The 17,185-nt window shown below is 40.9% G+C and overlaps 1 protein-coding gene across 5 annotated transcripts in view; it reads right to left on the bottom strand.

Moving 5' to 3' along the window:
• akap6 (A kinase (PRKA) anchor protein 6) overlaps window positions 1–17,185 on the bottom strand; it is a 184,307-nt gene that overhangs the window by 37,606 nt on the left and 129,516 nt on the right. For all 5 annotated transcript variants that reach the window (XM_067478824.1, XM_067478827.1, XM_067478823.1 and 2 more), the window contains 2 exons: window positions 11,335–11,481; window positions 2,109–2,369 (listed from right to left, as the gene is read on the bottom strand). In XM_067478824.1, the coding sequence (XP_067334925.1) occupies window positions 2,109–2,369; window positions 11,335–11,481 (408 nt within the window). The remainder of the gene's footprint in view (window positions 1–2,108; window positions 2,370–11,334; window positions 11,482–17,185) is intronic.

Here is a 17,185-nt window from a genome sequence, read left to right on the forward strand (position 1 = left end):
AGGTGGAGGATCAGCTCAAGGATCAGCTCTGAGCCCCTTCTTGTTTGCTCTGGTGATGGACAGGCTTTTAAAGGTCAGGGGTTAAAGTCCAGTGTCATTTGGCCGATGACACACAACTACGCAAGGTCCCGTCCTCTGGAAAGCTCAGGCCTGTTAACACCTGCTTCATAATGAATGAACAGAAATGACTGTGGTTGGTGCTACGTCTCTACGTCTCTGTGCCACAAGGATGTTGTCTTTTAGCCTCTTGTTTCTGATGAGTAAACTCTGTCCAAATCCTCCTTCCAAACAGAAGATGATTAGGCCCCCTTGTGGCTAACATTTTAAATCCACCAGACAAAGTATTTGAACAATGATGCAGACAATGCAGCTGTTGTGTACAGATGCTGAATGCACTGGGGAACAGAAAGTGTGTCTAAGCCCTTTTTTGTGCTCTTGTATAATGGGCCACATTTTATAGATGAACAGAACTGAAATAGGGGAAATATAACACATGTGGACCACATTTCATCATCAGCACCTTAAACTCATCCTCACCTGGTTAAAACCAGGTTTAGACAAAATGATCTTATGTTGCACAGAAGTGTTCAGGTTCAAACTCAAGTTGATGAAGGCTGATGTAAAACAAAGACCCTTTATATCACAACAAGCCTTTTTGTTCCAATACAATCATATCAGTATTGTGTGACTAAATGCATCAGCTTATGTCAGAGAATGTGCAGTGTTTGTGTTACTGCTGTCATCAAGTTTTATGCATTCAAAGATTTATGCGTCTCTATGTGTATGTATGCATGTGAGCCTAATCTGCATATTCCTGTAAATCTCGTCTGAGACTCTGTGCTGGTTCATATACATAACATAAATGAATTCATGCACTTCCCTGTGTATGCATTTCTGTTTCGGCGTGTACACTTGTACGAATGTGGTGAGTTTGTTTTTCTGGCTGTCAGTCACACGGCGGGGCTAGGCTAATCAGCGCAGCTAGCTGTTCGCTGTGTGATGTAGGCTGATTAATATCCTGTTAGCGTCCCGTGGCTTTTAAGGGTAACTGCTGTTTCCTCTATACATCCATCGCTTCAAAACAGCGCTGCTTTCATCTGGCCTCATTAAGACGATGTATTACTATACTTAGCAACAACACACACACAGAGCAAAGCACAGCACACACTCTGTTTAATGCTCAGTGTTGATTGGCCAAAGCTTTGTCACATATTTGATAGTAGCAAAAGTTGATGAAGTAAAGTTCCGTGACATGAACATACACCTGAAGCAGCTCATAATTGTTGATTGAATGCAACTTATCCTCTCTATACGTTATTGTTTGGTCATTATGCTTGGTGTAAGTACTTTTTTCCATCCATGTTGTCTTTACTACATGTCATTCAAAGAGTAAATGTACATGCAATATAATAGTTTTTCACGGTTGTTTATTACTTGTGTACAGTATAATGAATATCAGCTTGGGATTATTTTGAGAGACCTTAAACGCTAAACTTTAGCTGTGATGAATGTCTGCTAGGCAAACAAAGTCATCTATGACACAAGGGATTGTCGTTTTTTGAGCCCCCCCCCCCCAAAAAAAAGTGCCTTAATTTGTAATAGTACGTATGTGCAGCATGTCACAGTGTTGCTCCACCCAATCTTGTCCTCATGTAACATTCGAATGCTTTATATTAAATTCCATTCTTGTTATTGGTGTGTTGGATTCACATCTGTTTTTTGGTCAAATGATTTGTAAATGACAGAGAAAGAAGACGCCAGACGAGTCTGTCAACACAGGGAGACACACTTTCCCACTTGGATTATACTAAGCTATTTCAAAGAATGAGGATGTCACAGAAATGGAGCCCTACTAGGTTTCTGTTTGAAGCTACAACTCATAAACTCGAGTTTCACTGTCCAACTGTGAACATTGTGCAGTAATACTGAAAACACAAAGGCAGCAGTGCTAATCTGAAATGAAATGTAAACACACTTCTTATCAGAACTTATTTCTACTAGGACTTTTTTTTGCAGACGTAACAATTGACCTTTTTATGTTTTCCACTGCCAACCCAATCCCAAAAGAGGAGTTTACTACAACTTCACTGAAAGGCTGCCTTTCCTACCTTGAAGCTCTGGAGCTGCTCTGAGGCCTCTTTGTCCTGTCTGAGGCAGGAGTTGAAGATGAGGAGCTCAGTGTCTCGCAGCCAAGCCTTCAGCTCTTTAATTCGAGCATCCAGCTGCTCCAGGAGGGAGTTGGTCAGCGGGGAGAGGGCTGAGCGAGGGTTTTCCACAGGGATGCTGTCTCTGCCGCTCAGGAGGGAGTTCACGTTGACCGACCGGCTCTGCTGAGAAGAGCTGGGCGCTGAGTGCTCTGAGAAGATTTTCTAAAACAGGAGAGGAGGGGGGAGGAAAGAGCCAGGGAGAAACATGTGGAAACATCTTGTTGTCAATACTCCATCATGCAAAACAGCATATCAATCAATACATGCACATCCATTAATCATTTAACGTCAGAAATGTGCAGATCGATAGAGGGGATGTCATGTATTCAGTCGTAAACTGCTGCAAGAGACTGTGAACATTAGATTTGACTTCTGTGTCATTCGCGCTGTACATCTTGTTTACGGTTTTAGGGGGAGTTAACTGCCAGCTTGAGTTTTAGGTTCTGCTGTTAGATACTGTGTATCACCCTTTGGTAATATTACACTGGATATGCATACAGCTCTTACTGTAACATCACACCCCCCTTCTAGTCTGACTGAAGGGGGGGTCTCTGCATCCAAAATTGTACTGTGACATACTATGAGACATTACTCTTTTACTGTATATTTTGCTAAAAATATTTAATATGATGACAATGTGTTCGTGGTATAATAACCCGTGTCCCTCACTCAAAATGTGTTCCCACATTCAACCCACATGTCTCCTATTATTACGTATTATTATGCAACTAAACTGCTAATGCGACTGTTTTATTCATGCAATGATTATGTTGTGATTAAACATATTTTTTGAATATGCAAAGTGCTAAATATACCAATAAGAAGAAACCAGGAGGAGGTGGTTCGGGTGAACAGTGGCCGTACAAAGCGCAGAACTGCCACACTAGACACCAGAGTCCCACGTGTGGTTGAAGCAACAAAAACACCTTTATTACAGTTTAAAAAAGATCATGTTTTTTCTTTTTTTACCAATTTGTGACTGAAGTTTTTCTCTGCAAATGCAGATCACTATATACTTTTTAACTTAACCAAGTGCTGTGAGAGTCTGAACAGGAGCATAATACAGTTTAATAATGCCATCGTCACATGTGCTGCAAGGATGAATGTTTTACCAGCAAAGAAACTCTTGTTGCTCAGTAGATCTTATTCATACTAAGATTCCAGCACAATTCTTTCATTTATAACAGTTTTACAACCAATTCTTTGGAACTGTGCTGTACAATGACACGTGATGCATTATAAAAACACACATACTGCGACAGCAGCCATTTTTTCACTCTCAGCTCGTGTTTCTACAGTTATTCATTTGAACATGGCTGCTAATGCTATGAATTAGCTGGATGTTGCTAATGCTGTCATCATCGTAGTGGAGTCTGTTGTTATAGTGTTAATGAGGCTGCCGTTGTTGATGAACAAAGCTTCAAGAATGTAACTGGTGTTTTTCCAGGTGCAAACAGATCAGCTGCTAATTCGAAGCTTCTAACAGCTTCACCTACAGAGCAGATATTCACACCGACAACAAAACATCATTTAAACACAACACAAAATGCAGGAGTGTTTGGTGAGGAGCAATCACTGTTTCAAATAGGAACAACTGAGAACAACAAAAGCCCGACACCAAAGAAGTGTGAGTTAGTGTGTGTGTGTGTAGATAATAAGCTCTACAGAGTAATTTTCCAACCCCTGTTGATCACACAGTAAGACACAGCAAGCAACTGAGAGACCATTCCACACTTGGATTTAGACAAGTGTGTGTATCTGTAATCTCAGGGGGTTTTTTTCCCCCGAAAAGTGCTCATCAGTACAGAGAGAGAAAAAAAAAAAAAAAACTTGAGATTTACTTTGCTGATCACAACAAGCTCTGGGCAGAGTTGTTGGGAACAGGTAAAGCTGCAACATGCAACCTCCAACATCAAAAGACAGCAAATGAAAGTTGCATTGGGACTTTGAGTATGTAGCAGTTTTGCTGTGAAATTCTTTCTCACAGCTTCCTTCAGACATAACATAATTAGAAGATAATAACACGAGAATCAGCTCCAAACGTCCATCTCACACATTTACTCCACAGCAGGTGATTGTTCATGTTAGAGACATTCTCATTCACAACAGTAACTTTCTTGTCCACCTTGTCTGTATAATGACAAGTAACTCGCAGGTGGTGCCTGAGGTTGGAGTTCAGGAGGAGACGTAACACAGCGTAAGCTGCAGACATCACTGATTTCTTTGTCTTTATAACATTCCAACACTCACTATAAATACACATTGATACAGTACAAACTGTAAAAGCTGTGCGATAACCCTCCGTAATGACTTTATCTGATATCAGTCATTTTTGATCATTACCTCATGAGAGACAAAACCAAAGCTTAAATCACTTGTTTGATAAGTTTGTTATGTCATAATTTAAGTGTTTCCCATCCTGGTTACAACCTTCTGCATATATTTATCCCATGAGAATTTATTTTCTACCATCACTTGCAAATGTTTACTGTTATTAACCTGCTTTGTTACCATATTATTTATGGTGAGTTCAAGCTGTGGGTTTAAACTCAATCGATCTACACGGTCAAAATAGGTTTTTACTACTGCTACTATTATCATGGCGGTTTTTATTTCTTCTGTTGGGGCATTTTTAAAGTCCCAGCTCATAAGATACTTCTCCTGCCCAGTCTTTGCATTTTACATCGAGTTGCTGGACGTTGAGCTTCAGTCAAGGTTTGGCTTCTGATTTCAGTGTGACTGCTATAACACTGTTAATATAAACTTTCACAATCATGATTCTTTTTCTTAGAAGTAAATGTTCTGTTCATTTTATAAACTCTAGACTCTGCAAAACCATCTATGCAGCATCTCTTCCTTTATTAAGGCCTCATATTGTATAGTTTGGAAGTATTTAAAGGATCTGATAGCTGTTGTCTTACAGCTCCTGCTCTGAATTTAACAAGCAGACATAACAAGAGAAACTTGGAACACAGATCTGCTACTGAACAAGCCCGGCATGGTTCCCTGTGGCTAATTTGCATGTGTATGTGTCTGTACAAAGGTATTGAGTCGTTGGTATAGCAGCGAATCTCCCTCTGAGTGGAAACACTACTTTAGCTGAACTCTGGCAGGTAAAACCAGCCCATCAGATGATGATAAGGGGCGATAATAGGACCCCCCGACTGGTGAAATGTGCAGTTAGCTCTGTGTTTAGAAGAGGCGACGGTGATTATGAGTGGTTAGCTTAGTAAGAGACAAGGAAAGAATGAGAAGGAGAGTGAGAGAAATGCAGCAGAGGATTTAACTCAAACATTTTTAGACAGACAGAGCCATGAAAAGGCTATTTTCTTCTCTCCATAGGTGGTTGTGGTGAATATGTTCACATTGCAAAGATCAACAAATCACCGTAAGTCTGTTTACTCCCCACAGAGAAAAACGGCTCGGCGTTCAACTGATGTGTGGACACTCAACAAGCTCATCAAAGCTGAATGTTTCTCATCACCCGTGATCACATCGTCTGTCTTTCTTTAAAGCTTCTACCATTTCAAAAAGTCCCTTACAAATAGCTGGTCTGTACTAAAGGGTTCTGTATTATATTGTACTGTATGTGTCACATGACAGACATGGTGTCAACTATATATATAAAACCAAATAGTATTTGGTTCTGGCAGGTATGTTATAACCTGCCAGAACGATAAAAAACCTGCCAGAAATTTTTTTTTCAAGGTATAAGTTTCATTTGGTTTCAGTGGGTTTAATGTTAAATCTTTACCTCATTTTCTGTACTAATAATTTTGGATTTCTCATCAAATCGGGATCCACAGGATCCAGAACATTACTGGACCATAAGACCTGCAAAGAAAAGAATCAAAACTAAGAGGGAAATGTTGATCGGAGGGGGAAAGGGGGGTGAAATAGACTAGAAGCCAGAACAAAAGAGTAGATGAAAATGTGAGAATGAAGAGAGCAAATAAAAAAGATCCAGTGGGAGACGCCTAAATGAAAATGAAAATTAGCAAATAGGATAGATAAAGAGAAGAGGAAAGCAAATGAAAGGATGAAAGAGAAATGCTGTGTTGTTTTCAGGGGACTCAATTTACTCGATTCTGTTTTCCCTCTCTCCTCCTCCTCCTCCTCCTCCTCTTTTCCCTGCAGGTTGAAGTGGCCACAGGTTCTTGACTCCTGCGTTTTAGAGTGTTGATGGGAAAAGGACAAATGTGCAGATGAAAAGATATTTTAAAGTGTTAATTCATCTGGCAGATGAACTGAAACAACCAACCTTTGTTTGTTTTCCAGGTCTGTGTTTCTGTCACTGTCTATAACATTCAGAGCTCTTCTACTATCTAGCTACTGTGTTTGTTAGCTGCTGCAGTCCACATTCATCATAATCTGAATTGTTTGGTTCTTTTCAGGAGCCATTTAAACACAATCTCTGATGAATAAGTTCAGCAATCACTTTCTGTCTTTGTGCATAGTAGCCTGTATCTGTCCCAGCATATAGTTTGACCTTGGATTAGTTCCAAAAACCACAAGAGAAAAATGAAAACTTATTTACAGCCTCTTTATGTTCTTCATCATTTAGCCTTTATGTGTGTGTGTGTGTGTGTGTGTGTGTGTGTGTGTGTGTGTGTGTGTGTGTGTGTGTGTGTGCGTGCGCGCATGCTCGCCGCCGTAAATTCTTCATAAGGCCAGGACAGTTCAGAGGCGAGGCACAGGACATCAATTCCAGTTAATTCCCAATTTGTGTCAAAGCAGCAGATGCCGACGGCAGCACTGATGGGCCCGTTAATATGCAACTAAGATGCCATGTTGGAAGGTGGGAGGCAAAGGGAAGGAGGAGGAAGACGCTAGGAATAAACAGTGGAGGAATTTCACAGGTAAAAAAACTGATTTAGATGAGAGAAAGAGATGAAAGAGTTGATTAGAAATGGGGCCTAAAGAAAAAAGTTCAAATCTTACTTGAGGGTTAGTTCTTTCTTTAAGTAACTTCAATTTTGAACATCATTTGTCATTAACTTCACCTAAATACATGAAACCTAAGTTCAGCCAACTCATCATTCGGAGCACTGGACTTGAACCCCCACTTCTGTCGTAAAGATGCTTTTCGTCTGTCATCATCAAGAGAGGAAATTGCTTTAGCAAGCGTCTCTTATTGACGCAACATTAAAGTGTAGCATTATTGAATCACCCATTGGCTTTGCACAGAGGGTGGTGCTGAATCACTGAGACTGTTTAGCCTTCAGTCTCATTCAGCAGGACGTCTGCGATGGGAAAATGAGTGAGAAGTCACAAAAAAGTGTGTTTTCCATTAAGGAGCTTTAGATTAAATAATCTCAGGTGTAACACAGAGTCATGTTGAGTTTTTTTTTTTTGGATTAACAATCCACCACATGCAGGATGGGAATTCCAGCTCTTTGTTGACTCGGATTATCAGATGTTTGTTTAGTACAAGTTGCGGCTTATATAATTCAGAAAATTTAGCAAAAATTCCATCTATAGCTAGTATGTGTGCATGTTCATCACTTGACTTATTTAATATATTTAAATATTTTATATTTATTTTAGTTTCCAGAAAATCAACATCAGGCATCATTTTGGTAGAAAAACCATCCAAACCCATGACATGAGAATAATATTGATACTGGATGTTGTAAATTAGCATTTTGCCACAAACACTAAACACAGTGTGCGTAAGTATCTGTTAGCTACCAAAGTAACGCCGCTGTTATGTCCACATCAAATCAAAAATATATTAGAGTGTCCATAATACAAACAGATTGTTCCCCCACTTCCCTTTCTGACCAGATGGTGTGTCTGTTATCACACAGCAGGCACATCAACACATCAACGTTCAGTCGGTGCCTCATGACAGAGCAGTGTAGTTCAAAGACAACACTATTGTGCGGTGCTGTATTAATAAAAAAGAAAAAGAAATGTAGCCTGCTCATGGAGCTGACTCAGTTGTGACACACTAATCAAAAAGATATTGATAAGCTGTGAATTACCTGGTAGACAGTGCCAAACTCACTAGCTAGCATTTATAATAAGGCCATTCATGGATGGTTTCATATGGAACAGAATAGTTTAATCGGGATCTCAATACATTGGCAAGTGAATTGTTTCAGGAGAAATTCGATTGACGATTTGATTCCTGGAGTTTACAATATTAAGACTAGGTATTGGATGGATGGTGTTCACAACTGGAAGGATCCGGAGAATATTAAAAGTTAGGTGACTTTCTTCATGAAATAATACAATGACGACTTCTTTGACCAGAAGATTGAAGTGTACTGTGTTAGAGAGATAGTGGATGAAGGTAAACCAGGTACAGAAAGAAAGATAAGAAATGACTTGGTATCATTACCCAAAATTCCCCTATTCCCCGATGACACACACACACACACACACTTTGATATGTGTGAAACAGCATTCAGAGTCCAAATGTCTCTCAGTCAGTAATAGAAGTTTAATCACAGTCTGGTTACTGTGGCACAGACTCATCTGCTGCTGTTTAATTTCTAGAATGGAATCTGTTTCAGCAAGGTTGATACATATGTTAATGCGCACACACATAATTCCAATAACTCGCGTCTGAGACAATAATGTGTGTGTATGTGTGTGCATCATTAGGGACTACAAGAAGAGGACTGACACACACACCACCTGCTCCTCTCCTATAATCTGTTTGTGTGAATGAGCTCGATGCGTCAACGTGCCGCTCGGTTGATGAGAGACAGCAGAGACAGGAGTTTGTTTCTTTGAAGGAACAAAGTCACATTGTCACATTTCAGTCCTGATGAGCCACTGCCAGCTGTCACCCTCAGCACAGACCTGGAATTAATCTCCACACACTGCTGCCAACGTGCCCATCAGCAAGGCAAACAAACCAACCAAATACAGGAGATGCACGTGGGAGTTACAGTATTTCAGGTCCTGCTCCTGGTCATAACCGTAAACAGTGCCACATGAGTGATAGCTGGAGGTCTTCATGTGTTGGGTGGACATGGAATCCAGCTCGAATCAAGCAGAAGCAAAGTGCAGAGCTCAGAATAACGCTACACGAGTTGAAGCTAAAACTTTTTGAAATTCATTTTTAATGAATTCAGACACTTTGTAATGATGTTTTTAGGGTTGAAGGCCTCTGAATTTCACGCTCACCTCTCACTGGCATCTTCATACGAAGAGGCTGAGACTTACAGGTCCTGCAGTACTGTAGTCTACGTATTGATTGTTTGTGGTCAGGTTCAAATGACAATTTGTGGGAGATGTTGCTTTAAATTTTCTTTGTTTTGTCTTTTATGTTTTGCAGTAATTAGGTTATGTTTATTTTATATATCGTACATTTTTATGAATGTGTTTATGGGCTACTAGAAGTAAGGCATCAGTATCAAGAACTAGTTCCAGCTAAGAACTGGTTCAGGTTTTCAATTCCTTTTATTGATGCTGCCATGTTGTTCTGACCTGCTGGAGCTGGGTTGCTGTGTCAAAGTTCCGACTTAACGGTTACTGAAATTGATCAAACAGAGAAAACAAGAGGAGCTTTTATTTATGTGTGTCAGCTTGTGAGCAGGTCACTCCAACAGCACCTTGTTCCAGCTTTGAGATGAACCTATTTGAGCTGGGTTCTCTTCAGGGTTTTAGACCAATCACTAAATCACTTTCCTTTCTAAGGTTTTGGAGAAAATTGTTCACTGCCAGTTGAAATTATTCCTACGTGAGGTTTTTCAGCCTGGGTTTAAAACCCGGTACAGCACTGAATCAGCACTGTTGAAGGCTCTCAATGATGTTCTTTTAGCCACAGAGGCTGGTCACTGTGCTGTTTCGGTCCTGTTGGACCGAACAGCTGCCTTTGATACAGTGGACCATCAGATCTCTGCATCATTTCACTGGCTCCCCGTTCGTTGAAAATCCTTTCATTTGTTTTTATGTGTTTTCACGATCTCGCCACACAGTATCTGTCTGACCTCCTCCTGCTGTACACGCCATCACGCTCTCTTAGGTCAGCAGATCACTCACCTTTAGTCGTCCCTAAGACGAAGAGGAAGCTTCGAGGTTTTTAAGGTGCTTCATGAATGTTGGTCTGGACAAACAACACTAGGTTACATTAATGACACGTAAAACAGAAATAGCAGCCACACAACTGAAATGAGCTGCAATTAATTCTCCTTCTTGTTTTACAATGATTCATGTCATTAGTGGCTCACAGAGAAAAACTGAGAGTAGTTTAGCTGCTTAAGTAAAGAGTAACATCCAGAGGCACAGCAGGGTTCAATGTTCGAGGCTAATTCACGGGACAATAAAGCGGAAAACGAAGTCGTATCCCTTCATAGCTGTTCATGCTTTCATTTGTTTCCTTAAGCAGGAGCTCGTCTGCAGGATAAAGTTCACTTGAAAAATGCAATTTTTAAATATTTTTTCCAATATAAATATAAATGAATTAATAAGTGTTGTAGGCATCAAGATCTCTCTGCATTTCTGTTTCCTGATGAGTTTGTCCTCTGAGGATGACCTGGACTTGACCTCTTTTACGGTTGCACAAGGTTCACGTGTGAACTCATGTTTTCAATCAAAGATCTCATCTTTACGGCCCTGGAAGCACCTTCACAAAGTGATTAGCACATTTAAGCCCCACTGTATTATTTCAGTGACTTTTCCACCTGTTTCCACCCACACACTTTCTGCACGTGTTCTGTTTTGGTCGGACGTTTTCTCTTGCATTAAAAAAGGCGTGTGGTAGCTTCTAAGCAGGCTTTGGGGAGAGTCTGTGGGCTCTTAGAGGCTCAATGGCTGGACAATACCAGTAATAGTAACCAATGACGACTAATAACAAATTCTTATATCAGTGCATAAAATATCTATTTATCCATCTATGTTCATACATTCCACCACAGTTAAAGGCCACATTCGCAGCAGGGCTCCTTAATTGAGACGACACTAATTATCATCTTCATGTTCTAGATTAGATCAGTGCTGATTAGCCTAAAATTAGACACACACACACACACACACACACACACTACCGTCTCAACAGAAATAGCAGTGTGATTCTACAGATATTATCTCTCGGTTTGGCAGGTCTCCAAGGTGCCACTGTTGCACTTCCCTTTTTCTAAAACTGGACTTTGTGTGTGTTTGGGTGTGTTACCTCTAGCTGTCCCCATGTGTGTGTCAGGTTGTGTATTTTGTGGTGGAAGTCGCTGGGTAGTTCAATGCCGCTCCTCTTCAGCAACTCGGCCCGGCCCAGCAGGCTGCTCTTCCTGCTCTCCATCATCATCAGCTCAGCGTGGCTGCTCTGGAGACAGACAACGGGATGGACACACGTCACATATGCAGAAAAAAAACAACTCAGGATGCGTTACTTCATCTGGATGATCCTTAAGGTTACAATACACAACTTTAATGAGCATAAGACTTGGAATTGCTGCTCCACTCAGGCCTCCCTCTCTCTGCTCCACTCCATCTTCTACCATTATACAAATCTAAGCTGCAAACCTTACTAATCAAGCAGGGATTGGTTACAAGGGTTTGTTCAAACATTTGTACAACTAATATCTCTAAACTGCTAAAAGTTTTGAAACCTAATTCTACTGAAAAAAGTAGTCAGACCAGCAGGATTCAGCAGCTTCTAAATATCCAGCCGCTAAGAAAACTATTGTTCCTGTCATAGAGAAAGACAGGGAGACACAAGATCTCCACCAGCTTTGGAAAAACGAAACAAGACAATATTAAAGCCACGTTCACTTTCTAGAAATATCTCAATGTGGCTTAAAACTGACTGAGCAGATTTTAGCTCGAACTCTTGTTTATTGTGGACTCATCTGTGATGTAAGTTCTTTGAGATGAACCGGGAATTTAGTGGAATTATTTAACGGCAGCATTCGTAATGGGAACAGTGAAATACGTGGCTGGATTACATTTTTTACTGATGCTTGATTCACGTTTCACTGTGACTCTGGGTCTCTACTGGAATTTGTTGTAAATGCTGCGAATCCAAGGTGCCGAAGCTGCCGACCCAGACAAAGGAGGAAGCTCTCACAAGCCCACAGGTGGCGGGTGTTTGAAATTTAAAACATATATTTTCAGTGCAGTAGTCCTTAACTGGTCCTTTAGGTAGAAACACATCTTTTATAGTTGTTGTTTTCAGCTCATCTCATGATGAAATGTTTGAGGGAGTCGCAGGAGTTCGCTGCAGTTTTCACTCACTGCTTCACCGGCTTTGACCACATTAAAGGTAAAACTGTCGCAGCTCTGCAGCTCCACCGTCGTGCAGGAATCAAACAAAGCAGCAGCAGCACTTGACGGCAGACTACTGAGTCCTTTATGGAATACTTTTAAAGAAATGCTCCATTTTGTACCACACCAAGTGTCGCTGAATATTTTACTCCCTCCTGGTTTATGCTGTTTGAGTGCTGTGGCTGGGGGGCGAAGGCGCTGCAGAATAGTTTTCTTTTTTTGAATTAAAAAAGAAAAAAAAACTCAAACTGTGGGGAAATATTTTGACTTTTACAGTCATCTTTGGTCACAATTGCCTACCTGCAGTGACTGACTGATTATATCGTGATATGCCAAAACATCTGTTTCCTAACGGGATGGACAAAATTTAGAGCGAAACCCAACTGACAGGGAATTTGTTTTCCTCATCAAACCATTCGATGGACATTATCAATTTGTATCAGTCTGTAATTATAGTTCAGTAGGGAACCTGCAACTAGGTTCAATAGATAGTTCATATGTGCCACGGTGAACCCAAAGCTTGTTGTCATGGTTACGGTAATAAATGCAGAACTACAATCTTCTTAGGTTTAGGCACAAAAACATCTGCGTGAGGTTTAGTGGAAGATCATGATTTGTGCTAAACACCCACTTCAAAAATCCTTTGTTTTGTCTCCAACTTGTCCAACCCGTCCTTCGGCGTATGTGGACTTTCTTCAAACTACCAAACTGTTGCTTTTGCCATATGTCTAAGAGACGCTGCCCCTTCATCAGACTACTAGAGGGAACAGGTTCACTTACTGACACATGCTAACAGCTGATGACGTCCCACTGAAAGGTGTGATAACACTCACATCGTACACTACAGTGCTTTAGCTGCTATAGGTTTACACTGTTGGGGGACCCTCCCCAAGTGCAATGAGCTTCTCCCCTCTCGTCTCCCAATGCATTTATACACCCCCACTGTGTGACATTAACTCTGTGTGTTTTCCCCTGTAGTTGTCTTTGTCCTTCCCTGTCCCCCTCTCTCTGTCCCTTTCTGCAGGTGTCCCCGGCTTTGGAGCTGTGTGTCTTCCAGTGTCCAGATTCTGGTCCTACCAACCAGCCCGATGGAGTTTATTCTCTCCACTGGTGCCTAGGACTTGCTCAAGATGGATTATTTGGGTTCTGTCTATACATCTTTATAGTCTTGACTTTATTGCGTCAAGACTATAAAGACATATTGAGATGACTTTGTTGTGAATTGGCGCTATATAAATAAAGTGGAATTGGATTAAATGTAGATTTTGAGGGGATTTCTTCAAATTTGGCACAAACATCTACTTGATCTACCTCATGAGATTTTGGTGGTCAGAGGTCACGGTGACTTTGTATCTGACTGTTCTCACCAATGCGACTTCATTTCTTTACATCTGACACAAATGAGCAACCTGGACTCACGAATGAACTGATTAGAACAAGAGTGTGCACAGACGTGCACGTAAAATAATAATCAGGTTTAGTGCCATTAATCAACACTTCTAATTCCATATCATACCATCTACACTACATGTGTAAATATACCAGCAGTATTTTGTTTCCCGTTTTTAATATACTTTATTGTGTTACCACCGTCTTTATGTGTTTTTGATTCACTTGCTTAAAGGAGCGAAATTCTGTCCCCTTGACCTTGAAATACATCCAAACGGTTTCTATAACCTCATTTTTAGTTCTTGGCTGCTTTTACCTGCACTCTATTTCTACTCCGCTCCTTGAATTGCAGTACTTCTCTAATGCTGCACTCATCATTTTTGGTTAATTTCTTTCATTTGTTACTCTTAAATCTGTCCTTCCTGCCTCTCGCCTCCTTCCTATGGTAATTTTCTTGTAATCCTTACCTTATCCCCTCCTTTTTGACAAACTTTTCCCCCCTCCCTTGCAGTTCAGCCCCTCGTCATTCTCTCCCCTGTTCTTGCTTATTTTGTGAATTACTCCATTTTTTGTTGCGGTTTCTCCTTTCGTCCTTATCTGTGCGCTTACAGCGCTTCTTCTATCTTTTCAATTTGTGGCTCAACACTTTTCCATCTTTATTTTATTTACTGTAACACTCCCTCAGCCCTCCTCTTGTGTTTGCTTAATTCATCCATCTTTTTCTCTATCAGTCTCCATCTATCTCCTCTCTTTCTTCCCTATTCTAAGTTGTTAGCATAACTCTCCTTCGATGCCTCCATCTTTTTTGCTTAATTTCCCTCCTCCTCCTCCTCTCTTTTCTCCTCTTTTCATTTTCTGCATCGATAGCTACTTGATTCTAGTTTTCCCTTGTCGTTTATCATTACCGCCCGGCCCCATTTGAATATTTAAATGTCTCTTGTCTCACTCAGTGTGTGTGTGTGAGCACGTTTGCATGCATGTGTGTGTGTTTTTGCTGTGCTGTCATCAGAGAGGCGGCGGCCATTTTTCAGCGTCGCCAATTCTGATGGAGATGCTATCGCTCTGCGCTTCACGGTCATCCATCCCCTTCACTTAGCTAATAGCCACGCTGTGCAAGTGAAAGATCGACAGCAAAAAAAAAAAAAAAAAAAGAAAGAAAAAAAGTGACAAGTGGAAGGTAAATATGTTGGTGTCGCACTCATCTAACAGTCAGGAAATTATACGATTTATTCGCTGATGGCAAATATTGATTTAAAAAGGGGAAAAGGAGCCAGTGGGGGAGGAGGATGGGGGTTGTTTTGTTGTTGTTGTTTGTTTGAAGGATGTCACTGATCCAAAGTCAAAGAAGTGTGTGTGTCTGTGTCTGTCTGTGTGTGTGTGTTGGGGGGGGGAGATAGACATGCCGATTAAAATGCATGAGATCCGAACTTTGAGATAAGTGCTGAGAGAGGGATCTTGGAGAAATAGGAGGGTGGAGGGGAGAAGAGAGAAGAGAGGGTGGGTGGGGATGCATGGATGGCTAGTTGTGATGTATTCATGCCTCCAGTCAATCTCCATGCAAGGATGGACAGAGACGCACAGGCCTGAGGACAGAAAGCGAGAGACGCAGAGAAGGAAGAGAAAAAAGAGGAGAAAAGCGAGAGAGATTGTGAAGGGAGGGAGAAAGCTAAAGAGGAAAATACAGTAAATAGATGGAGGGAGTGGAGGAGAGGGGACAAGCTGCTTCGAAGACACCACGTCCACACTCCAAACACTGAGGAAGCCATATGCTGGGAGCTGAACCTCGACAAACATGCTGCCAACACCCATCGCTGCCCAACGTGTCACACAAAAGCTAAAAGCCTGACATGTGAACAAAGCTTCAGCTCTAGAAGAGTAGCCACACATGGACGGGGCAACAACCTGGTGACGGCCAATCACCTTGTTTTGATTTCCTTAGGAAACTGAAGCTGAACTTCTTTTGCTTTCTGTGACAAAACAATCCAACTCCATGAAAGTACTTCAAACTGAAGAAAACATGATTCCAACCTTTTCTATGACTGAACTTTACCGTGCTGTTTCAGAGGAAACAGACGTGGTGAGTGGAAGCAATTGTTGCTCTCTTCATATACTGTGTTATAGAAAATGAGGTTAATACAGCAGCCCACTGTTTTAAACTCTATTTACCAAGGAGATTAGCACCTTCCTCCCTTCTTTTTGTCTGTCACGTTCTTTTCCTGCTTTCATCAGGTGACAAGAACAAATCTTCTACAAATTAGTTGATAAAACGATCAAAGAAAAAAGTGCTACTTTATGAATCAAACATCTAATTTTCAATAATCCAACTGAAAACTCAGTTTACAGCAGTTAAATACCAGTTAAACGGACAATTAGATACATTTCAAAAACCAAAGATAAACACTGACATTTAGTAGATACTTAAAAAAATGTAGGTATTTCTAGGTGATACAAAGAAAAGACTTTCAACATTATACATTATATCATAAGGGATATAAGAAAACACAAGCCAGTGTTTCCAAAGACGGAGAAACGCCTGAAAAAACAGACGATAGAGGAAGATAGGGGAAGAGGAGAAGAGGGGGAGAAAATCAACAAGCAATCATAAGTTTAATTTGGTCTCCATATTAATGAGCACGGAGCTGAAATGTCAGCAAAAATGCAGTCATACATGAAAAACATTTAATGCATATTGAACATTCGTGCTTTTTTCCATCTCTCTTCTCGCAGATTCATCTTATCCGCCAAATGAGAGGAAGTTTGTCGGAGGCTGCGTAACGGAACGGTTTTGTCATCGCCGCAACTCAAGTTCGAGGGAAGCGATAAGGATGCAACTTCCTCCTCCTCCTCATTTCTCTTCTTTTCCATCTTCAGTGGCTCCTGCTTCTTGTTTCTGTGGTTATGTGGCCTCTTCTCCTTTCCCTCGTCTCTCTTTTTCCTCTCTATGCTGACTTCCATCTTGTCCTCGTTGATTTGTTTTTATAGATACATTGTATGTAACATATGATATTGTTCCGACTGTATTTGAAGCTGCTGCCTTAGAGTTTGTTTAATTCGGTCATAGATACAAATTTAGAAAAATGTGAATTTAAAAAGAAAAAAAAACATTTTGAATATAATTATTTCTAATCTTCTTTTCCTTTGGGCTGTTCTCTTTCAGGGGTCTCCACAGCGAATTATGTGCCTCCATCTAACCCTGTCCTCTGCACCAACTAACTTCATGTCCTCCCTCACTACATCCATAAATCTCCTCTTTGCTCTTCCTCTAGACCTCCTGCCTGGCAGCTCCAACCTCAGCATCCTTATACCGATATATTCACAGTTTCTCCTCTGAACATGTCCAAACCACCTCAATCTGTCCTCTCTGACTTTATCTC

The sequence above is a fragment of the Channa argus genome, chromosome 16 (assembly GCF_033026475.1).
Source record: "Channa argus isolate prfri chromosome 16, Channa argus male v1.0, whole genome shotgun sequence".
Lineage (NCBI taxonomy): Eukaryota > Metazoa > Chordata > Actinopteri > Anabantiformes > Channidae > Channa > Channa argus.